This window comes from Coregonus clupeaformis, chromosome 12, assembly GCF_020615455.1.
Source record: "Coregonus clupeaformis isolate EN_2021a chromosome 12, ASM2061545v1, whole genome shotgun sequence".
NCBI lineage: Eukaryota > Metazoa > Chordata > Actinopteri > Salmoniformes > Salmonidae > Coregonus > Coregonus clupeaformis.
The window spans coordinates 28,926,470-28,952,083 of NC_059203.1; the positions used below are offsets into that span (position 1 = coordinate 28,926,470).

A 25,614-nucleotide genomic window follows, 5' to 3' on the forward strand; every position below is an offset into this window, starting at 1 on the left:
TCCTCGACCACATCTACTCGGAAAGAGCTCACTGCCTGAAGTTAACCACCCTGTGTCAATTTAGCCTTTGAAGAACATCTTTACTTGATCCAAATAGGGATTGAGTCCCCACTAGCCTGGTCCTAGATCTGCTTGTGTTGTCTTGCCAACCCCATATGAACATGTTTTGCATGACAACGACCATAGGATCTGGCTATACATCACAAACAGATCTGGGACGTGGCTGGGCCCTCCCATCCTCTGAGAGGCTTGATGTTCCATTAGTTATTTGTCTCTCATGCCAACCACCTCTGACACAGATAGAGAGAGCACCCCTGTTGCCCTTTACACTCGTACTCATACACAGGTTGAAAATTGCAGATTTGGGCACTGATAAGCGCCTAAATTGGAACGCAGTGGCTGTACAGTAACATGCTATAAATGACATCAGAGCTCTGTCTCTGTGCTTCACAGCGCTGTGTGTGTTTTAACTGACAGCCGTTTTGAACATGAGTACCGCACGCGACAAAAATGCTGTAAATTAAGAGGACTCTATGTGTTCTGAAAGATGAGATGTTGAGGATTATAATACATACCACTTTGATGTCATACAAGCAACCCAAACACCCATGAGTCCAAATGTGCACTTCACATTTCCATACCATAAAACTCATGTCAATACAGTGTCAATGTTTATGATCACTATGTTTGATGTACAGTTACAAGATGACATGGCATCATACCCTGGGTTGTTCTGAACAGAATGAGCCTATGTTTGTCAATTGTGAAGAAAATTCACCACGGAAGACGCACCTGAATGCACGCATGACTCCTTTCTATGAGCGCCAACATTACGATCTCTTTCTCTGAACTGTCCCGTGAAAGCCTAACACTTAAGATCGTATTTTATAACTTAGCTAGTCATGTTGGCAATAGAACAAGTGTGTGATGGTGTGGATGCAGGGTTGTGTTCCAAACAAAACAACTACAAGTGTGCTTGCTCTAGTTCATCAATGGTACAGCCAAGAGAGAGAAGAAAAAAATTAGGTTAATAAGTTTTATATTCCATCCAATTGGGGACAGATTTTCATACAAATATTCTAAAATCAGCATATTTTCCAATCAGAGAAGTGTTTCCATCATATTTTGTTATCAACAAACACGGTGAAAAGTACAGTAAATGTAAATGCAAATAAATCAACAGCGTAATGTTTGGACTCAGTCTTGTGTCAGGTGAACTGTTGTGTCCTCAACTTTGGTCTAATAATTGTCCCATCATCTTCAATTGCTACTGTTGAAGATTTTTTAGTGGACTATTAACATTCTCTGTGGCTAGGCAAGAACTTAATCCTGTGCCCTTTTGTCTCTCTCCTCAAACAGTGATGAAGAGCGGCGCCAGGGTTGAACAGAGTTTAAACTAAACATGAGTGTTTTTGCAAGATAAGGGATTGATTGAGGGTATTACTATTGATTCTGAACTGAATGAAAGTCTAATTTAGCCGCCACCATAGACAAAGGGAGTGGGCGGAGCAATAAAAGAGCGGGAAACTGAAGAGGGAGGGATTTTAAAGCTAGGGTGTGTGGAGGGCACGATATAAGATGGAGAGAGGGCGGGGGAGGCTAGGCTACTCTGCAGACCAGCTTCCTTTTATTGAAATTCAATAAAGTAAATCTTCATTCAACAAAAACTCTGTAAGAACTTTGATTGTTAATAAAGTATAGTGATGAATTTCCACAACACTACCATGCATATGCTTTACATATTTCTTCTATAAGAAACATTTCCATTTAGCCCTATCCATATAGGCCAATTCCCACAAGTGGGAACAAAACCAAGGAACGGTTCAACGAAGAATGTCTTTACCAAACAAATATAATATACATCATTCACCTTGTGATACTAGTGACTACTCCTGAGTGGCGCAGTGGTCTATGTAAAGCATATGCATGGTAGTGTTGTGGAAATTCATCACTATACTTTATTAACAATCAAAGTTCTTACAGAGTTTTTGTTGAATGAAGATTTACTTTATTGAATTTCAATAAAAGGAAGCTGGTCTGCAGAGTAGCCTCCCCCGCCCTCTCTCCATCTTATATCGTGCCCTCCACACACCCTAGCTTTAAAATCCCTCCCTCTTCAGTTTCCCGCTCCAATTGTGCCACTAGAGATCCTGGTTCGAATCCAGGCTCTGTCGCAGCCGGCCGCGACCGGGAGACTCATGGGCGGCGCACAATTGGCCCAGCGTCGTCCAGGGTAGGGGAGGGAATGGCCGGCAGAAATGTAGCTCAGTTGATAGAGCATGGCGTTTGCAACGCCAGGGTTGTGGGTTCGATTCCCACGGGGGGCCAGTATAAAAAAAAAATGTATTCACTAACTGTAAGTCGCTCTGGATAAGAGCGTCTGCTAAATGACGTAAATGTAAATGAATCATTATGTTTGGTGACACAGTGTCCTTAGACACATTTGTACTTGGTCATAAATAAAACGGACATTGAAAATGTCAATTTTATATTTTATATATTTTTAGTGTAACAGACAGCATCCTATGTCTGTTGTACCAAACAACCTCTATCAGCCACGTTCGGGTTTATACTGCCCCCACCAGATGGCAGAATAGATCACAAGCTACATGTATAAGCAATGGTATTATTATAACATACTATGACACTCACTGTAATGCCATGTACTGAGTCGTGTTCAGTAGGGCACACCGTAGCAAAACATTTTGAAATGTTTCGAAACAGAAAATGAATGTTTTCTTAAAATCCCTCCCTGTTTGAGTCTGTTTTCTTCTGTTTGGTGCCTAATGAACGTGGCCCTAACTAAATAAAAGAAATGACAGTAATATGACAGATCACACAATGCATAGACAAGGAAGTTTTATTTAATTTCCTGCGATCATATATCTGAAGGTACAAATCATTGTCTCCTTCCTTACGTGTTGATCAATAAGTCATGATGCATTGCATCCATACATTATTAGCTCAAAACAGCTTTTACAAAAGAGGATATACAATATATATATATATACTTATAATATAAACATTTTGAGTATTATTTTTTCATACACGTTTCTTTCCCATTTAAATATGTGTTTGTCATGAGTCAAATAAATCTGTTTCTTAAAAAACAAATAGGAACCAAGGAAAGGTTTAACAGTCTTTACCAAACAAATGAACACAGGTTATCAGGTGATCAACAAAGTCATCAACAGCAATTATACCTAACATATAACATGAAGCCATTCACACAGAGTTTGCATATTTTCCATTCTGCAGTCAGTCACTGTCTTGTGAAGCCAGAATGATTGCTTTTGAGCAATTATAACCTTATGAAGTCACTGCTATGGACCAAACACAGGTCATTGGCCTAAACAAGGTAGAGCTCAACTAGAAGGCTTTAGCTAGTACCTCTGATTGAACTTAACAATAAGTATTTGGTATCCAATCCGAACAGCAGTGAAAATGCAGCGCAGCGTGAACCAAACAGAGTAAGGGCTCTATTCCATCTGTATCGCTGAAGCGGTTTCGATTGCGAAATATAAATATAAAGGTAATTTCCGATTGAGTCGACATATACAGTGTTTACCGTGAATGCAGTCTCTGCTAACGCGGGAACATTGCCTTTAAATTTCAATCACGCTATAATGCTGAACTTCAGTGTTACAGATTGAATACAGCCCTAAATCTTTAATTATAATTATAGGCCTACCCATTTGGCTTGTCATTTTCAGCCTTATTGATGTGTTTAAACTGTAATCATAGCAGGTAACACTGTACCTTGAGATTTTCTATCAGACTGCACTCTGTCTTGTCATCGTAGTTAGAGAACTGGCTTTATCTTTCCACTCCTAAGCAAACGCTCAAAGTATTTGAAAGATTTCAAATAGTATTTGAACTCAGGTCTGTCTTTGTCACTCAACATGTTGAATGTTACAATCAGAACTGTTACACAGTAACAGGGAAAGGGAGGGGTCAGGGTCAGGGACTATTTCTATTTAGTAGGTTGAGACAGACTACAAAACTTTAAGTGAACAAAACAACAAATAAACAGACTCCCACAACAACTTATTGTACATCCTAGAGTTGTAATCTAAACTAAATCAACATGGTTACCAGGGAGACGGCGTCAGTGTGCCACTGGGTAGAGATGACCATCAAATAGTCAATGCAGAGGTTAAGGTAACGTTACAGTTCAGACCGTGCTACACATATGTACGTTGTCAACAACTTCTCACTTCACATTATATAGTTTTCAGAATTACAGAAATAAATGTTTATCAGGACAACAGAGTAGTAATAATAACCATATACATATTTTTTTATATTTCTATGTTGATCATCAACCGCGTAAACATATTATAACCAGGTCATGCAGACGGTAGACCGATACTTCTTCCACGAGAGATAGGTGCAAAGTACAGAGCAGCCAGAGAACAAACACTGAGATCCCTCCGACCACCACGGAGGACAGGGGTGTAATATTGTTTAAATGGACATAACATTTAGGGACCTTTGCAGATAGAAATGTCATGCATACAACTGATTTGATTCCCTAGAACGTGAAATATAATTGCAAACTATTTATAACTGAAATGGTCTCAACATCGAACCCTGTGGTACCCCAACTCTCATGTTAAGTGGTGTGGCTACTATGGAAATGCTCATTGGCTGAGAAGGTGTATAGGATTAATCTGATAGGCTATACGGTCTGTGTGTTGCCATAGGGATCTCAGTGTGAACTTCTGGTAACAGAACAGCCATAAAATAAAAAAGTATCCCTTTATTAGCCATACATTTCACATTTTTTCATTCAACCGACGCATGCAGGTGCCTCGAACCAGAAAAGCTTTTACGAGCCAAGTCTGAGCCAGAATACAGAGTCAATCCAGAGCCCAGAAAGTGTTTCTGATGGGGCTGTAAACTTCAAAACCAAAACAAACACAGGTAAGATAATGAGCCAAATGGGACAAAACATAAAAAAAAAAAACATTACAGTTGATTAACTGGTACTAAAAGCAATTATATGTTGATTTTTAAAGTGAAGGAACTCTCCATCAATTGTGAAGCCTGATGTCAAAGACCATACTTATATGACAACAGTTTTAGGTATGTGTAAACTCTGTAACACTTTACTTGACATCCAGCGTCATAACACGTTATGACATGGTCATAACCATGTCATAATATGTCATAACAGCTGACATAACTTGTCATAACCTTTTATAATATGGTCATAACATTGTCATGTCACATATTTAGACCTGTTATGGCTGGTTATGACACCTACATAAAAATGTAAAAACCCACAAAACCTACCACACAAGGCAAAACAATCCATTACACCATAGCCTACTTCTCAACAGTATGTTTATGTTATATAACATTTTCTGAAATCGACCATATTAAATGAACATTGTACAGTAATTGCGCACAAATTGATGTCAGACATGCACATAGGTCAATGCTCTGTTGCTGATGACTGGGATGAATGCAGGAGCAGATTTCAGGAGCAGGACAAGGCACCCTGTTTTTGACTGATGACTGATACATGGGCATGTACGTGATAGGCCTATCTGGCTTATATGATTATGATGGTCATAATGCTTCTTGACAGTGTCTGCAAGTTATTTAAAATATGATGAAAAAAAACATGACTGTAAAGAATTCATTACAACAACAACAAAGGACTTAAGAAACAAACTTTCAAACGAAAGGAAACTTCTTGGCAGGGAAAAACACATTTGAATAAATGTGGGGTTCGACACTCTTATGTAGGTGTCATAACCAGCTATAAAATAATGCCATATATGTCACAACAGACATAAATATATTGGTCATTACAGTGTTATGACCATATTATGACAGGTTATGACAAGCTATGTCAGCTGTTATGACATATTATGACATGGTTATGACCGTGTCATAACGTGTTATGATGCTGGGTGTCAAGTAAAGTGTTACCGCACACTCTGCACAAATATCAGTGTTTGTGGACACCTGAATTTAACAAAGTAATCCCTGCATCCAAAACTCCCCTCTAAAAGGAACTGTAGATGGTTTATTCTGGGCAAGCATTGGAGCTAGAAGGTGGCTCTGGACATGGCTGCTGGCTGACTCATCACCATCCTACTCTCCTGGACACAGCCTGTCATAACATCACTCTGCATTCATGGCCAAACTAGGCGGACAGGGCGGGCACTGGGTGGCTCCATGGAAACATACATATCCCCATGGCGACAAAGGGGCAGGGTCTGTGGCCACTTAGATGCGACTGGCTGGCCTGCAGCAGTAGGTGCAACTCGTCAGACTGTCCCGGTCGGCACTGCCCTCTGCACTACCGCGCCGCTGCCCATCCTCACAGTATGACACTGGAGAGGAGAGCAGAGGAGATGACAGGGACAGTACTCCACAGTGCTGTACTACTAGAGTATCACTACAGTACTGTACACACCACTGTACGTGCTCAGAGGCTCCACAGTACTGTAGGCTACGTGCTCAGAGAGATAAACAGATTGAGAGTCTGAGTGAGAGTAAGAGTGAGAGTGAGAGTGAGAGTGAGAGTGAGAGAGAGGTGGCTGGCTGAGTGGGGTACAGGCTCAGTATTGTCTCACTTACAGCTCTCCTCCTCTACCCCCAGTCCCTCCTCCTCCTCGTCCTCATCCTCCTCCCGCAACAGGAGTGTGTGGGCATGACAGGGGCTTGTGGGGGTGATCTGGCTGGGGCTCTCTAGGCTGGTACCCAGCTGCAGCCTCCGCATGTGTCTCACCACTGCTGTGGCATTGAATGCTTGCTGTGTAGGGATAGTGATAGGAGGGACAGAGAGATAGAGGGGGGATGGGGAGAGGGAGAGAGAGGGGGAGAGAGAGAATAATGGGGGAGAGAGAGACAGGGGGAGGTGGTTGAGAGAGGGGGAAGAAGGGGGGGTGAGAGAGAGAAGACGGGGGAGAGAGAGAGAGAGAGAGAGAGAGAAATAGAGAAAGAGAAAAGGGAAGGGAAGGTGATAAATGCACAGTGATTTATACAACCACTATAAAAAACAGAGGAACCATATATACTACATATACAAAAGTAAGTGGACACCCCTTCAAATTAGTGGATTCGGCTACTACAGCCACGCCCGTTGCTGACAGGTGTATAAAATCGAGCACACTGTCATGCAATCTCCATAGACAAACTTTGGCAGTAGAATGGCCTTACTGAAGAGCTCAGTGACTTTCAACGTGGCACTTCCAACAAGTCAGTTCATCAAATTTCTGCCCTGCTAGAACTGCCCCAGTCAACTGTAAGTGATGTTATTGTGAAGTGGAAACATCTAGGAGCAACAACTTCTCAGCCGCAAAGTGGTAGGCAACACAAGCTCACAGAACGGGACCGCCGAGTGCTGAAACGCTTAAAAATCATCTGTCCTTGGTTGCAACACTCACTACCGAGTTCCAAACTGCCTCTGAAAGCAACGTCAGCACAATAACTATTCGTCGGGAGCTTCATGAAATGGGTTTCCATGGCCGAGCAACCGCGCACAAGCCTAAGATCACTATGCGCAATGCCAAGCGTCGGCTGGAGTGGTGTAAAACTCACCACCATTGGACTCTGGAGCAGTGGAAATGCGTTCTCTGGAGTGATGAATTGCACTTCACCATCTCAAATAAAATAAAATAAAATAAAATTGTATTGGTCACATGCGCCGAATACAACAGGTGCAGACATTACAGTGAAATGCTTACTTACAGCCCTTAACCAACAGTGCATTTATTTTAAACAAAAAAAGTAAGAATAAAACAACAACAAAAAAAGTGTTGAGAAAAAAACAGCAGAAGTAAAATAAAGTGACAGTAGGGAGGCTATATATACAGTAAAATAAAGTGACAGTAGGGAGGCTATATATACAGGGGGGTACCGTTGCAGAGTCAATGTGCGGGGGCACCGGCTAGTTGAGGTAGTTGAGGTAATATGTGGTAATAGGTAATATGTACATGTGGCAGTCCGACAGACGAATCTCGGTTTGGCGGATGCCAGTAGAACACTACCTGCCCCAATGCAAAGTGCTAACTGTAAGGTTTGGTGGAGGAGGAATAATGATCTGGGGCTGCTTTTCATGGTTCAGGCTAGGACCCTTAGTTCCAGTGAAGGGAAATCTTAACGCTACAGCATACAATGACATTCTGTGCTTCCAACTTTGTGGCAAGTTTGGGGAAGGCCCTTTCCTGTTTCAGCATGACATTGCCCCGTGCACAAAGCGAAGTCCATACAGAAATGGTTTGTCGAGATCGGTGTGGAAAAACTTGACTGGCCTGCACAGAGCCCTGACCTCAACCCCATCGAATATCTTTGGGATGAATTGGAACGCCGACTGCGAGCCAGGACTAATCGCCCAACATCAGTACCCGACCTCACTAATGCTATTGTGGCTTAATGGAAGCAAGTCCCCGCAGCAATGTTCCAACATCTAGTGGAAAGCCATCCCAGAAGAGTGGAGGCTGTTGTAGCAGCAAAGGGGGGACCAACTCCTACTAATGCCCATGATTTTGGAATGAGATGTTCGATGAGCAGGTGTCCACATACTTTTGGTCATGTAGTGTAAATGAGACAGAGAGACAGATAGAAGAACAAAAATAGAAATAAAATGAGAGTTATCAAAGCAGTAATATTGAGCCACTGACCTTCCATTTACTTTTAGCAAAGTTCTTCTTGATCTGAGCACTGACAGACTCATGGATGTTCTTATCAAGAGCTGTGTCTCCACAGATCCTGCAAACCGGAAAAGAGAGAGTTTAGAGAGAGACAGCAAAGAGGGGGCAAGCTGTCAGAAGTTTAAAGTTTGAGTTATGGGACGTAGATATCCTCGCCTGGTTTAACCAGCCTGAATGTTACGCAAGAATGCATTGAATGGCTTGGGGAACCAGGATGTGGACATGAAGCTAGGGTTAGGGTTGTGGTTGTTGTTGCTGTGGTTGAGGCTAAGGTTAGGGTTGAACCTTGATGTTGACATGAAGTTAGGGTTGTGGTTGAGGGTTAGGGTTTAACCTTGATGTTGACATGAAGCTATGGTTAGGGTTAGAGTTGTGGTTGAGACTACACTCTCAGAAAGAAGGGTTCCAAAATAGTTATTTGGCTGTCCACATAGGATAATCGTTTTTGGTTCCAGGTAGACCCCTTTTGGGTTCCAAGTAGAACCCTTTTGGGTTCCATGAAAAACCCTCTGTGGAAAGGGTTCTACATGGAACCCAAAAGGGTTCTACCTGGAACCAAAAAGGGTTATTTAAAGGGTTCTCCTATGGGGACAACCGAAGAACCCTTTAAGGTTCTAGATAGCACCTTTTTTTCTAAGAGTGTAGCATTAAGGTTGTATCGGGATGAGGAGATTAAGCTAAGCTTAGGTTTGTGGTTAAGGCTAGGTTTAGGTTTAGGGTTAAGGTTAAGGTTGAGGCTGGGGTTAGGGTTGAACCGGGATGTGGACATGTAGCTAGAGTTAGGGTTAGGGAAAGCTTGTATTACCAGGGGTGTTGAAGTGCTTGATCAGCGGTATATCTCTTCATGAAGTCTTTCTCCATCAGGTGACAGATAAAGTCTTTAGCTGGAATGAAAAAAACAACACTTTCAAATCATTACTGAACAATGTTGATTCCTTACGAATTTACACTATCTCCAGAGATAATACAGTATAATCAATGACTTACAAATCCACACAAAGTAGTCATGGTATTCATTCACAGTCAAATGTAATTTACAGTGGCTTGCGAAAGTATTCACCCCCCGCCTTCGCATTTTTCCTATTTTGTTGCCTTACAACCTGGAATTAAAATGGAATTTTGGGGGGTTTGTTTCATTTGATTTAAACAACATGCCTACCACTTTGAAGATGCAAAATATTTTTTCTTGTGATACAAACAAGAAATAAGACAAAAAAACTGAAAACTTGAGCGTGCATAACTATTCACCCCACCCAAAGTCAATACTTTCTAGAGCCACCTTTTGCAGCAATTACAGCTGAAGTCTCTTGGGGTATGTCTCTATAAGCTTTGCACAACTGCTCCAGCTCCTTCAAGATGGATGGGTTCCGCTGGTGTGCAGCAATCTTTAAGTCATACCACAGATTCTCAATTGGATTGAGGTCTGGGCTTTGACTAGGCCATTCCAAGACAGACATTTAAATGTTTCCCCTTAAACCACTCGAGTGTTGCTTTAGCAGTATGCTTAGGGTCATTGTCCTGCTGGAAGGTGAACCTCCGTCCCAGTCTCATATCTCTGGAAAACTGAAACAGGTTTCCCTCAAGAATTTCCCTTTATTTAGCGCCATCATTCCTTCAATTCTGACCAGTTTCCCAATCCCTGCCGATGAAAAACATGGTGTTGGGTTGATGGATGGTGTTCTCGGGGTGATGAGAGGTGTTGGGTTTGCGCCAGACATAGTGTTTTCCTTGATGGCCAAAAAGCTCCATTTTAGTCTCATCTGACCAGAGTACCTTCTTCCATATGTTTGGGGAGTCTCCCACATGGCTTTTGGTGAACACCAAACGTGTTTGCTTATTTTTTTCTTTAAGCAATGGCTTTTTTCTGGCCACTCTTCCATAAAGCCCAGCTCTGTGGAGTGTACGGCTTAAAGTAGTCCTATGGACAGATACTCCAATCTCCGCTGTGGAGCTTTGCAGCTCCTTCAGGGTTATCTTTGGTCTCTTTGTTGCCTCTCTGATTAATGCCCTCCTTGCCTGGTCTGTGAGTTTTGGTGGGCGGTCCTCTCTTGGCAGGTTTGTTGTGGTGCCATATTCTTTCAGTGTTTTAATAATGGATTTAATGGTGCTCCCTGGGTTGTTCAAACATTCAGATATTTTTTTATAACCCAACCCTGATCTGTACTTTTCCACAACTTTGTCCCTGACCTGTTTGGAGAGCTCCTTGGTCTTCATGGTGCCACTTGCTTGGTGGTGCCCCTTGCTTAGTGGTGTTGCAGACTCTGGGGCCTTTCAGAACAGGTGTATATATATACTGAGATCATGTGACAGATCATGTGACACTTAGATTGCACACAGGTGGACTTTATTTAACTAATTATGTGACTTCTGAAGGTAATTGGTTGCACCAGATCTTTTTTAGGGCCTTCATAGCAAAGGGGGTGAATACATACACCACTTTTCCGTTATTTGTTTTTTAGAATTTCATTTCACTTCACCAATTTGGACTATTTTGTGTATGTCCATTACATGAAATCCAAATAAAAATCTAATCTAAATTAGAGGTTGTAATACAAGAAAATAGGAAAAATGCCAAGGGGGATGAATAATTTGCAAGGCACTGTATGTCATTGAAACAATAACAGATCATTGAAAAGGATTCATGCTATTTGAATTTGATTCAGTTTGTATTGTGTTTTGTTTATGTGATCCTCTTTGTCTTTTTTCTGTTTGTCCCGATCATTATTATTTGTAAAAATAAAGAAAGAAAAAAGGCGGTATAAGCTACCTGAATCGGAGATGTCATCCCAGTACGGAGAGTCAAACTCATACTCTGCCTTCAGTATCTGCTCAAAAAGCTTAGCATCGTTCTCGTCATAAAACGGAGGGTATCCGCATAACCTGAAAAAGTTCATATGACATGAGGGAACACTTATTGCTCTATACATTGAACCCAGATAATAAAATACCCAATTGAAATTTGGTTGTAAGTATATAATATCCCTATTATGCTATTAAGTGCCAAGAGTCCCAGCCACAGATGGACCGTACTTTCTCAGACATAAATGTGGGGGTGTGAAGGTCATGCACAGAGCCATTTTAGAATTTTAGAACATTTGGAATGAGCTGCTCTATCGAGTGCACTATTCATGGCTTGCACGTTTCATCACAGTATTGTTTTGAACGTTTTCTTGAAGACTGATGTGCAAATTAATGTTCTACTCAATGCATTGTCAATTGCCGCTAATTAAGATTTCATCAAAAGTGCATTACAGTGGCTTGGAAACACAATATAATTTTAAAAGGAGGCAAATAATTTGTTGGAAAATCTTTTGTCATCATTGCGATGTCACCAGATTGACTTTAGATGCAGTATTTAGCTAGCTAGTTTGAGCAGCACTGAAATTTTGCTAGCTAATGTTAGCATTGCTAGCTATTTTTGACGAACTTTGGTAGCTAATGGCAACATTGCCCTCTCTCTAAAGTAAATTTGACGACATCATAATGATGGCAAAGTTGTTATCTACAAATGATTTGCCTTCTTTAGCACTGTCATCGTATTTCCAAGTCATCAGCCCCCGCTCAGAATGACTAGGCATCAATCATCAGTCGCTTTGGATAAAAGCGTCTGCTAAATGGCATATTATTATTATTATTATCATGGCTGCGGCGTTATGTAGAACATTCATAACATTTTACATTTTAGTCATTTAGCAGACGCTCTTATCCAGAGCGACTTACAGGAGCAATTAGGGTTAAGTGCCTTGCTCAAGGGCACATCCACAGATTTTTCACCTAGTCGGCTCGGGGATTAGAACCAGCGACCTTTCGGTTACTGGCACAACGCTCTTAACCACTAAGCTACCTGCCGCGACGCGACAGAGTGACTGAGGTGCAACCCATGAATACAACAGATGTTTAAATGCACAGGCACCAGTATACAGAGTCTGAGGGACGGTATTTGTGTTAGCGTACTAAGCAGATGACTTACAGAATATAGGAGATGACTCCGATGGACCAGCAGTCTACTGCTTTGCTGTACGGTTTCTGAGCCAACACCTCAGGAGCTGCCAATAACATGAAACAGCGAAGTCAGAAGATGGAGAGAGTGAGAGAGTGAGACTGAGAAAGACAGATGGAGAGAGGGAGAGGAGCACTGAGAAAGACAGAGGGGGTGAGGGAGACAGATAGAGGGAGAGAGAGTGACTTAGACAGAGCCCATTGAAGTTATTTTTTACCCTCTCAATCAGAGCTCTAGTGGGCAACATCAAACAGAGAGAGAGAGAGAGAGAGAGAGAGAGAGAGAGAGAGAGAGAGAGAGAGAGAGAGAGAGAGAGAGAGAGAGAGAGAGAGAGAGAGAGAGAGAGAGAGAGAGAGAGAGAGAGAGAGAGAGATAGAAAGGGAGCGAGAAAGGGAGAGAGCGAGGGAGAAAGAAAGGGAGAAAGAGAAAGGGAGAGAGAAAGAGATGTCACTTGCTTTGGCAATGTAAACATATGTTTCCCCTTTGAATTGAATTGAGAGAGTGTGTGCTTTTGAAGCACTAACAGTTGACACAATAGCACTCCAATATAATAGCATGCTTCAGAGGAGGTTGTAAATGGATCAGGGAGAGAGTGAGGGGGTAGTGGGAGAGATCACGCACACACATCCACAGACACACACACACACACCTTACCCACGTATCCTGGGGTCCCACAGGCTGTAGACATGACACTGCCCGTGTCCTCGATCTTAGACAGGCCAAAGTCACTGATCATTATCTTAGAGTCCTCGTCCATACTGTAATACAACAGATTCTCTGGCTACCGAGAGGCAGGGAGAGAGAGAGAGAGAGAGAGAGAGAGAGAGAGAGAGAGAGAGAGAGAGAGAGAGAGAGAGAGAGAGAGAGAGAGAGAGAGAGAGAGAGAGAGAGAGAGAGAGAGAGAGAGAGAGAAAAAAAGAGAGAGAGAAAGAAAAGAGAGAAAAATATAGAGAGACAAAGAGAGAGCAGGAGACAGAGGGAGAGAGAGAGGAGGGGAGAAAGAGAGAGGAAGGGAGAAAGAGAGGAGAGTAAAAAATACTACTACTTGTTTTAGTTGAAGATTTTCTCACAGAAACCTTAACGATTCTGGTAAGAAAGAATTGGCAAGACAAGTTGTTGAGGCAGCACATTGGCACCTCTTCTTACAGCCTGGGATGTAAATGAACCACGATTTCCAGCTTTCTCACATTGGTGAACACGAGACATGGATGTGTGGCAGTTCAAGACAACGCGTAATGGGAGTGGTTGTTTTGTTTGAGTACTAATCTAACGGACAGCATCTAATGCATTTCTGTATCTATTTATACAGGATCCATTACCATTGCACAAGAGTAGTGTACAAGTTCTTACATTCTGACTCTCCAAGAAGAAGGAAAACAGATCAGCCCTCTCCCCTCTTCTGAGCCCTAACTTCAGGTACGTGTGTAGGATGCCCATGTCATGGAGATGTGTGTGTATGTGTGCTTGCGTGCATGTGTATGTGTTTGAGTGTGAGTGTGTGCGTGTTTGTATGTGAAGAGTTGAAGTACCTTCAGGTCCCTGTGTACGATGCCCATGTCATGGAGGTATTTGACAGCATCCAGGATCTGGTGGATGAGTTGGCTGGCGTCTCTCTCTGTGTAGAAACCCTTCTCTACGATGCGGTCAAACAGCTCCCCTCCAGACACCCTGATAGAGACACACAGGACAAACATTAAAGGGAGAGGCTTTACACACATCCATAATACTAAACAAGGTCCAATACATACAGGAAAAGGGAACGTCCGCTCACTGGTTTGCTGTTTCCAAACAAGAAAAACATGTATTTAACTCATACTCCACACCAGTCCCCCAATCTGTCCCCGATTTATGACCTACAGTATTCCTAACAAATCACATTTGCATATTAAGAGTTTATGTTATTTGAAAAATCCTATTTTAATCGTACTTGTTGGATTGTGAGTGTTTATCTCTTTTTGAAGGTAAAGAAAAAACAGTTATGAAATCTTTTTACGTTGCATGTTGGAATTTACAAGGATTGAAGTCCTCTGCTTTTGGGCTAAAGAGCAGAAACCCAGACTTCCTGAAAGAAATTGATGATGTTGATATTGTAGTACTACAGGAAACATGGTGCAGAGGTGATGTTTCCACTGGCTGTCGACTAGGTTATAGAGAGATAATCGGACCATCCACCAAATTAAAATGAATCACACAGAGCAGAGACTCAGAGGGAATGCTATTATGGTATAAATCTGAACCAACTAATTCAATCAAATTCATCAAAACAGGTTAATTCTTTATCTGGTTAAAAATCAACAACAAGGAGGCTATCTTAACAGATAAAAACGTATTCCTCTGTGCCACATACATTCCCCCCTCAGAGTCACCCTACTTCAATTAAGAGAGTTTCTCCATTCTAGAGGGGGAGATTAGTCACTTTCAGGCCCAAGGCAATGTACTGGTCTGTGGAGACCAGTACGTTCTCAGTGCAGGAGGTACATAAAGCCCTGAGATACATAAAGCCCTGAAATCCTTAGATCAGAGAAAGCCTGCAGGTCCTGATCTTCTTGATCCCTGCTTTTTAAAACTGGCAGCTGATTTCATAGCTGAACCACTTACATATCTGTTCAATCTAACCCTGGAATGTAATGAAATTCCAAGGATCTGGAAATCAGCATTTGTCCTACCACTTAAAAGTGGGAGATCCAACAATTTTCAATAATTATAGGCCAATCTCAATGCTGTCTACCCTGGCAAAAATACTTGAAACCCTTGATAGTGAACAGCTAAAATAGTTTTTATATACTAACTCTATTTTATCAATGTACCAATCGGGCTTCAGGAAGAAGCATAGCACAATTACAGCAGCCATGAAGGTTTTAAATGATATCACTGAAGCCTTTGACAAAAAACAGCACTGTGTCTCACTTTTTATTGATCTCTTTAAGGCTTTTGATACAGTTGATCATGCTATACTGAGACAGATTGTCGCGTGTAGGTCTTTCGGAGCATGCAGTTGCATGGTTTGGTAACAATCTGTCTGATAGAACTCAGTGCACTCAATTTGATGGGCTCATGTCTGTTAAATTGTCTGTCTGTAATGGTGTGCCCCAGGGCTCTGTACTTGGTCCCCTCTTATTCACTATTTATATAAATAAATTAGACAAAAATGTGCAAAATGCAACTTCACTTTTATGCTGATGATACTGTTATTTATTGTTGTGCCTCGTCTCTCACAAAAGCTTTCTAAAATGTGCAAACTGCTTTTTATACTGTTCAACATACCTTGTGTCAATTGAAGCTTATCCTCAATGCTGACAAAACTAAACTAATGGTGTTTTCAAAAGCAAGAAACAGACCACTGAACCTTTCAACTATTACTACCTGTCAGTGCAATGAGATTGAGGTTGTAACCTCATATAAATATCTTGGAATTTTAATTGATGACAGTCTCTCTTTTAAATTGCATATTCAACAACTTACAAAAGAATTGAAGCTGAAGTTGGGATTTTATTTTAGGAATAAGGCTTGTTTTTCTTTTGAATCCAGAAGGAGCCTATGATCAGCTACATGTATGCCTATACTAGACTATGGAGATATTTTATATATGAATGCTTCCGCTCAGTGTTTGAGATCAATTGACACCCTTTATCAAGGAGCATTGAGATTTATTTTAAACTGCAAAACCCTTACGCACCATTGCACTTTATATACTATATATGGCCTTCTCTAGTCACTCGTAGGCTCAGTCACTGGTATACTTTTATTTACAAAGCCATTTTGTGTTTACTACCATTTTATCTGGGCATTTTTATTCTTCAGAAATGTGGTGGGTACTCCCTTCATTCTCAGGACTTTATCCTGCTAACTGTTCCAAATGTCCGAACTGAATTTGGTAAAAGGGTTTTTATGTACTCTGCGCCATCGTCTTGGAACGCCTTACAACATACTTTTAAACTGGAAGAACTTGTCCCGATTGGTGTTTTTCAATCATTGATGAAGGATTTTGAGGCTGATTCCTTGACAGGTCAATGTTTTTTAATTGCTGTTTTATGATTCTGTTATGCTCCTGTGATTTCTATGGATGTTTACTAGATTACTTGTCGTTTTTCATGTTGTCTGTCTGTAATTGTGTAATGACTTGGTGCTGCCTATCTTGGCCATGACGCTCTTGAAAAAGAGATTTCAAATCTCAATGAGCCTTTCCAGGTTAAATAAAGTTTAAAAAATAAGTTACATAAAAAAATGCTAGAACAGCAGAAGAACTAAACACTATTAACAGTCATGGGGACAAACACCTACCGGGAAGCAACAACCTTTCCCTCCCCACATACCCCCCCAGAAACAACTATGACAAAGTGAAAAACAAAAATGGAGTACAGCTCCTGAAGCTCTGTCGAACACTGGGTCTGTACATAGTCAATGGTAGGCTAAGAGGGGACTCTTTTGGTAGGTACACCTACAGCTCATCCCTTGGCAGCAGTACTGTAGACTACTTCATCACCGACCTCAACTCAGAGTCTCTCAGAGCCTTCACAGTCAGCCCACTAACACCTCTCTCAGACCACAGTAAAATCACAGTGAATCTGAGAAGAGCAGAACCCAACCATGAAGTTTCACGGTCCAATAAATTACATGGTACTAAACAGGCCTATAGATGGAGTGCAAACAGTACAGAAATCTACCAAAAATCCATTAGTAGCCAAAAAATACAATCTCTCCTGGACAACTTTTTAGCCTTAACATTCTCCTACAGCAATGAAGGTGTACATTTGGCCGTTTGGAACATAAACTTTATATTTGACAAATTAGCCTCATTGGCTAATCTAAAGAAACATAAGAGCAAACCAAAAATAATAGATAATGAAAAATGGTTTGATAATGATTGCAAAAATCTAAGAAAGTCATTGAGAAATATATCTAATAAAAAACACGGAGACCCAGACAACAAACATATACAGTTGAAGTCGGAAGTTTACATACACTTAGGTTGGAGTCATTAAAACTCGTTTTTCAACCACTCCACAAATTTCTTGTTAACAAACTATAGTTTTGGCAAGTCGGTTAGGACATCTACTTTGTGCATGACACAAGTAATTTTTCCAACAATTGTTTACAGACAGATTATTTCACTTATAATTCACTGGAGGTGTACATGTGGATGTATTTCAAGGCCTACATTCAAACTCAGTGCCTCTTTGCTTGACATCATGGGAAAATCAAATGAAATCAGCCAAGACCTCAGAAAAATAGACCTCCACAAGTCTGGTTCATCCTTGGGAGCAATTTCCAAACACCTGAAGGTACCATGATCATCTGTACAAACAATAGTAAGCAAGTATAAACCCCATGGGACCACGCAGCCATCATACCGCTCAGGAAGGAGACTCATTCTGTCTCCTAGAGATGAACGTACTTTGGTGCGAAAAGTGCAAATCAATCCCAGAACAACAGAAAATGACCTTTTGAATATGCTGGAGGAAACAGGTACAAAAGTATCTATATCCACAGTAAAACGAGTCCTATATTGATATAACCTGAAAGGCTGCTCAGCAAGGAAGAAGCCACTGCTCCAAAACCGCCATAAAAAAGCCAGACTACGGTTTGCAACTGCACATGGGGACAAAGATCGTACTTTTTGGAGAAATGTCCTCTGGTCTGATGAAACAAAAATAGAACTGCTTGTCCATAATGACCATCATTATGTTTGGAGGAAAAAGGGGGCTGCTTGCAAGCCGAAGGACACCATCCCAACCGTGAAGCACAGGGGTGGCAGCATCATGCTGGTGCACTTCACAAAATAGATGGCATCATGAGGAAGGAAAATGATGTGGATATATTGAAGCAACATCTCAAGACATCAGTCAGGAAGTTAAATCTTGATCGCAAATGGGTCTTCCAAATGGACAATGACCCCAAGCATACTTCCAAAGTTGTGGCAAAATGGCTTAAGGACAACAAAGTCAAGGTATTGGAGTGGCCATCACAAAGCCCTGACCTCAATCCTATAGAAAATGTGTGGGCAAAACTGAAAAAGCGTGTGTGAGCAAGGAGGCCTACAAACCTGACTCAGTTACACCAGCTCTGTCAGGAGGAATGGGCCAGAATTCACCCAATTAATTGTGGGAAGCTTCACTCTACGTCCCTGAGAGAAGAAGTCTGTTTGCTTGTTGCCAATTTTAACCTCACATTTGTTTTTTGTGTACATTGATTTAATAACATCATATGTTTTCCCTCCCATACCACTTTCTATTAGTTTATAAAAAATACCTTTGTGCCAAATTGAATCAAACGCTTTCTTGAAGTTTACAAAACGCGAATAGATTTTGTCTTTGTTTTGGTTGACTTGTTTGTCAATTAGAGTGTGGAGGGTGTAAATGTGGTCTATTGTACGATCATTTAAAAAAACATCCAATCTGGCTTCTGCTTAGGACGTTGTGTTCATCAAGGAAATTATGTAATCTGCTATTTATGTTACTGCAGAGAATTTTCCCAAAGTTGCTGTTAACGCAAATTCCTCTGTAATTGTTTGGGTCAAATTTGTCTCAATTTTTATAGATTGGTGTGATCAATCCTTGGTTCCAGGTATTGGGGAAAATACCTGCAGTGAGGATAATGTTGAAGAGTTTGAGTATAGCCATATTGAATTTGTGGTCTGTATATTTGATAATTTCATTTAAAATACCATCAGCACCACAGGCCTTTTTGGGCTGGAGAGTGCATAGTTTTTCCAATAAATATTGTTCTGTAATTGGGGTATCCACAGGATTCTGATAGTCTTTGACTGCTGATTCAAGGATTTGTAATTTTTCTTGTATATCTTGTTGTTCTGGGCTCTTTGTTATATTGCTGTAGAGGTTTGCAAAGTGATTTCTCCACATATCCCCATTTTGGATAGCCAATTGCTCATGATGAGGTTTGTTTAATTTATTCAAATTCTCCCAGAAGTGGTTTGATTCTATGGATTCCTCAATTACATCCAGCTGATTTCTAATGTGCTGTTCCTTTTTTGTTCTTAGTGTGTGTTTGTATTGCTTCAGTGTTTCCCCATATTGAAGGCGTACAGTTGAAGTAGGAAGTTTAAATACACCTTAGCCAAATACATTTAAACTCAGTTCTTCACAATTCCTGACATTTAATCCTAGAAAAAATTCCCTGTCTTAGGTCAGTTAGGATCACCACTTTATTTTAAGAATGTGAAATGTCAGAATAATAGTAGAGAGAATGATTTATTTCAGCTTTTATTTATTTCATCACATTCCCAGTGGGTCAGAAGTTTACATACACTCAATTAGTATTTGGTAGCATTGCCTTTAAATTGTTTAACTTGGGTCAAACGTTTCGGGTAGCCTTCCACAAGCTTCCCACAATAAATTGGGTGAATTCTGGCCCATTCCTCCTGACAGAGCTGGTGTAACTGAGTCAGGTTTGTAGGCCTCCTTGCTCGCACACGCTTTTTCAGTTCTGCCCACACATTTTCTATAGGATTGAGGTCAGGGCTTTGTGATGGCCACTCCAATAACTTGACTTTGTTGTCCTTAAGCCATTTTGCCACAACTTTGGAAGTATGCTTGGGGTCATTGTCCATTTGGAAGACCCATTTGCGACCAACATTTAACTTCCTGACTGATGTCTTGAGATGTTGCTTCAATATATCCACATAATTTTCCATCCTCATGATGCCATCTATTTTGTGAAGTGCACCAGTCCCTCCTGCAGCAAAGCAACTTAGTCCAATCGAAATTCTGCATGCAGAGTTTTGCAAGACTGTATTGCAAGTGCAAAGAAAAACTCAAAATAACACATGTAGAGCAGAATTGGGCCAATACCCCCTCCTTATTCGAATAGAAAAAAGATCCATCAAATTCTACAACCATCTAAAAACAAGTGACCCCAAAACATTCCATCACACAAGAGAAGAGTCCCCTCAGCCAGCTGGTTCTGAGACTCACTAATCCAACCCAACCTCATAGAGCCTCAGGACAGCACTCAGAAAATCTGGCCCAACTAAATCATCACAAAGCAAAAAGAAAAATATATCACCTATTGGAAAGACACCACAAAGAATCAAAGTAAACTTCAATGCTATTTGGCTCTAAACAGACAGTACATGGTGGCAGACTATCTGACCACTGTGACTGATAGAAAACTGAGGAAAACAATGACTAGGTACAGACTAAGAGAGCACAGTCTGGCTATAGAGACCGGTCGTCACAGGCAAACCTGGCTGCCCAGAGAGGACAGGCTGTGCTCACTCTGCTCCAGGGGAGAGGTAGAGACAGAGCTGCATTTCCTATTACACTGTGACAAATACTCAGACCTAAGAGAATATTTATTTCCCAAAATTATCAGTACAAAGAATTTGAAACTATAAAAGATGAAGAAAAAATCGAATATTTATTGGGTGAACAGACAAATATGTGTCCTCCTGCCACAAACTGAGGGACAGCCAGTGAAAAGTGCAATGTAATGTCAATATTATTTTCCCATTTAGTTTTGTTTTGGCTTTCATACCATGCCATGTGTCTTCTCAGTCATGTTGAGACTGGTCGACTACTATTGCTTTAATGTATTATTATTCTCATTAATATTGTTGTTGTAGTTGCTATTAATGGTAATCCCATTTCCACTACTACTATTATTATTGCTGTTGGTTCCACCATTTTCGTTATATGTATAATTTGACAATGTAAGTAATTTAACTTGCCATGTCAATAAAGTCTATTGAATTGAGCGAGAGCGAGAGAGAGAGAGAGAGAGAGAGAGAGGAGAGGAGAGGAGAGGAGAAAGAGGAGACTCACAGCTGCATGACCAGATACAGGTGGGATGTGCTCTCAAAGATGTCCTCCAGAGAAACAATGTTGGTGTGCTTGATTCTGAAAAGAAAGACAAAAAGACAGTGAGTAAGACAGAAATACAGGGATATTGTTATGGGCACACTGCCAGCCCTGACAACATGAACAACAACCTACTGCTAATGCAGCAGCGCTATTCCCAATGTTTTTCAGCAGTGCTATGCCCCACGGTGTCTCACTCTCAATACTGTCATATGATCGCCAAGTGGCACCATTGCTATGTGTAAGAGTGTGTAGAAGCACCACAAACAAAAACATTGGTCTAATGCTCAATGAAAAAGCTCTCTACAGGATCCAATCAATACAGAACTAGTCATATCGTAGGGCCAGTTGTTTTCTCCCCACATCAAACAGTGGTCTCTGACATAGAGGAGTGCTTCATAATCTCTTGCCAGAAAATGGATCCAGCCCCTGACGTTGAATTCGCCAGTGTCCAAGCTAGCCAGTTAGGGGGAGTTCTACAGTTAGGGGGAGTTCTACAGTTAGGGGGAGTTCTACAGTTAGGGGGAGCTCTACAGTTAGGGGGAGTTCTACAGTTAGGGGAGCTCTACAGTTAGGGGGAGCTCTACAGTTAGGGGGAGTTCTACAGTTAGGGGGAGTTCTACAGTTAGGGGAAGTTCTACTGTTAGGGGGAGTTCTACAGTTAGGGGGAGTTCTACAGTTAGGGGGAGCTCTACAGTTAGGGGGAGTTCTACAGTTAGGGGAGCTCTACAGTTAGGGGGAGCTCTACAGTTAGGGGAGTTCTACAGTTAGGGGGGAGTTCTACAGTTAGGGGGAGTTCTACAGTTAGGGGGAAGTTCTACTGTTAGGGGAGTTCTACAGTTAGGGGAGTTCTACAGTTAGGGGAGCTCTACAGTTAGGGGGAGCTCTACAGTTAGGGGGAGCTCTACAGTTAGGGGGAGCTCTACAGTTAGGGGGAGCTCTACAGTTAGGGGGAGCTCTACAGTTAGGGGGAGCTCTACAGTTAGGGGGAGTTCTACAGTTAGGGGGAGTTCTACAGTTAGGGGAAGTTCTACTGTTAGGGGGAGTTCTACAGTTAGGGGGAGCTCTACAGTTAGGGGGAGCTCTACAGTTAGGGGGAGCTCTACAGTTAGGGGGAGCTCTACAGTTAGGGGGAGCTCTACAGTTAGGGGGAGTTCTACAGTTAGGGGGAGTTCTACAGTTAGGGGGAGTTCTACAGTTAGGGGAAGTTCTACTGTTAGGGGGAGTTCTACAGTTAGGGGGAGTTCTACAGTTAGGGGGAGCTCTACAGTTAGGGGGAGCTCTACAGTTAGGGGGAGTTCTACAGTTAGGGGGAGCTCTACAGTTAGGGGGAGCTCTACAGTTAGGGGGAGTTCTACAGTTAGGGGGAGTTCTACAGTTAGGGGGAGTTCTACAGTTAGGGGAAGTTCTACAGTTAGGGGGAGTTCTACAGTTAGGGGGAGTTCTACAGTTAGGGGGAGTTCTACAGTTAGGGGGAGTTCTACAGTTAGGGGGAGTTCTACAGTTAGGGGGAGTTCTACAGTTAGGGGGAGTTCTACAGTTAGGGGGAGTTCTACAGTTAGGGGGAGTTCTACAGTGACTGGGGGAAATACACTGGCAAGAACAGCATTGGTAATACACAAACCAAGAAAGAGACAACCAAGGCTGAAGCTCTGTTGTTATAAGCAGTCATGTAGGTGATATGTGACACTGTGTGTTGTGGCTGTAAAGAAAGGAGTGTGTTGGGATCTGAGTCAGTGTCTGACTATGAGTATTTATTTGTATCACACTCTGTTTACTTCTCCATCAATACCCACCACTCTCTCTCTCCCCTTCTCTCTCTCTCTCAATTCAATTCAATTCAATTCCATTTCAATTTAAGGGCTTTACTGGCATGGGAAACGTATGTTAACATTGCCAAACCAAGTGAAGTAGATAGTAAACAAAAGTGAAATAAACAATAAATATTAACATTAAACATTACACTCAGAAGTTCCAAAAGAATAAAGACATTTCAAATGTCATATTATGTATATATACAGTGTTGTAACAATGTGCAAATAGTTAAAATACAAATGGGAAAATAAATAAACATAAATATGGGTTGTATTTACAATGGTGTTTGTTCTTCACTGGTTGCCCTTTTCTTGTGGCAACAGGTCACAAATCTTGCTGCTGTGATTGCAAACTGTGGTATTTCACCCAGTAGATAAGGGAGTTTATCAAAATTGGGTTTGTTTTCGAATTCTTTATGGATCTCTGTAATCTGAGGGAAATATATGTCTCTAACATGGTCTCTCTCTCTCTCTCTCTTGCTCTTTCTCCTTCTCTTTCTCTTCCTTCATCACACTGCTGAAGGGAACTCCACACACACACACACACACACACACACACACACACACACACACACACACACACACACACACACACACAATCTCCCTCCGCCCCTGTGTGTGATGTTACCCTGGCAACAAGGACACTAAAAATAGGGCTATCTTCTTTACTCCTGACATTTCTGGTGAACAACCCCACTGTTTCTACTGACACATAGATACCATACCATACCATACCATACTATACCATAACATGACATGAATCCAGCCAGTCCCCCTTCTCCACTGACCTCCATATACTATAACCACATATACTATAACCACATACTACATATTCGTCGCCAAACCCACTGGCTCCAGGTCATCTATAAATCACTGCTAGGCAAATCCACGCCTTATCTTAGCTCATTGGTCACCATAGCAACACCCACCCGTAGTATGCGTTCCAGCAGATATATGTAACTGGTCATCCCCAAAGCAAACACCTCCTTTGGCCGCCATTCCTTCCAGTTCTCTGCTGCAAATGACTGGAACGAACTGCAAAAATCTCTGAAGCTGGAGACACTTATCTCCCTCACTAATTTTAAGCATCAGTTATCAGAGCAGCTTACCGATCACTGCACCTGTACACAGCCCATCTGTAATTAGCCCACCCAACTACCTCATCCCCATATTGTTATTTACATTGTTATTTATTTTGCTAATTTGCACCCCAGTATCTCTATTTGCACATCATATTCTGCACATCTATCACTCCAGTGTTAATACTAAATTGTAATTATTTTGCACTATGGCCTATTTACTGCCTTACCTCCATAACGTACTACATTTGCACACACTGTATAGATGTTCTATTGTGTTATTGACTGTACGTTTTGTTTTTGTTTATTCCATATGTAACTCTGTGTTGTTGTTGTTTTTAATCGCACTGCTTTGCTTTATCTTGGCCAGATCGCAGTTGTAAATGAGAACTTGTTCTCAACTGGCTTACCTGGTTAAATAAAGGTGAAATAAAAAAATAAAATATATAAAAATAAAATACTACTGCTTTACATCAAGCTGGCTCTGCTGTACATTACTATGATGAGCCAATCAATACCATGCAGTCAATCCTTTACATTGATAGAACCTGTGTGTTATGATCCCTCAGCCTCTTTCATGACCCTGACCATAATGACTATTAAGTCATTTCAATGACTTATGATGGGCAAACAACCTGCTATTATTAAGGATATTGTTTTATGTGGTGGTGTGGTGCGGTAAGCTGCAGTGTGTTGTGTTGATCTGTGCAGCACAGCGATCTCATTCTCTATGTTACTGACCTGTGCAGCACAGCGATCTCATTCTCTATGTTACTGACCTGTGCAGCACAGCGATCTCATTCTCTATGTTACTGACCTGTGCAGCACAGCGATCTCATTCTCTATGTTACTGACCTGTGCAGCACAGCGATCTCATTCTCTATGTTACTGACCTGTGCAGCACAGCGATCTCATTCTCTATATTACTGACCTGTGCAGCACAGCGATCTCATTCTCTATGTTACTGACCTGTGCAGCACAGCGATCTCATTCTCTATGTTACTGACCTGTGCAGCACAGCGATCTCATTCTCTATGTTACTGACCTGTGCAGCACAGCGATCTCATTCTCTATGTTACTGACCTGTGGATCACAGCAATTTCATTCTCTATGTTACTGACTATGTTACTGACATGTGCAGCACAGCAAGCTCATTCTCTATGTTACTGACCTGTACAGCACAGTGATCTAATTCTCTATGTTACTGACCTGTACAGCACAGTGATCTAATTC

At 41.5% G+C, this 25,614-nt stretch overlaps 1 protein-coding gene across 1 annotated transcript in view; it reads right to left on the minus strand.

Annotated features, from left to right (window-relative positions):
• Nucleotides 1-5,731: 5,731 nt before the first annotated feature.
• The window catches only part of LOC121578159 (calcium/calmodulin-dependent protein kinase type 1-like), a 69,432-nt gene continuing 49,549 nt past the window's right edge, over nucleotides 5,732-25,614 (minus strand). Inside the window, exons 4-12 of the mRNA XM_041892312.2 lie at nucleotides 21,453-21,527; nucleotides 14,202-14,340; nucleotides 13,327-13,453; nucleotides 12,643-12,718; nucleotides 11,440-11,552; nucleotides 9,478-9,556; nucleotides 8,643-8,730; nucleotides 6,598-6,772; nucleotides 5,732-6,350 (exon numbers count right to left, since the gene is read on the minus strand). Of these exons, the coding sequence (XP_041748246.1) occupies nucleotides 6,244-6,350; nucleotides 6,598-6,772; nucleotides 8,643-8,730; nucleotides 9,478-9,556; nucleotides 11,440-11,552; nucleotides 12,643-12,718; nucleotides 13,327-13,453; nucleotides 14,202-14,340; nucleotides 21,453-21,527 (979 nt within the window). The 3' untranslated portion in view covers nucleotides 5,732-6,243. The remainder of the gene's footprint in view (nucleotides 6,351-6,597; nucleotides 6,773-8,642; nucleotides 8,731-9,477; nucleotides 9,557-11,439; nucleotides 11,553-12,642; nucleotides 12,719-13,326; nucleotides 13,454-14,201; nucleotides 14,341-21,452; nucleotides 21,528-25,614) is intronic.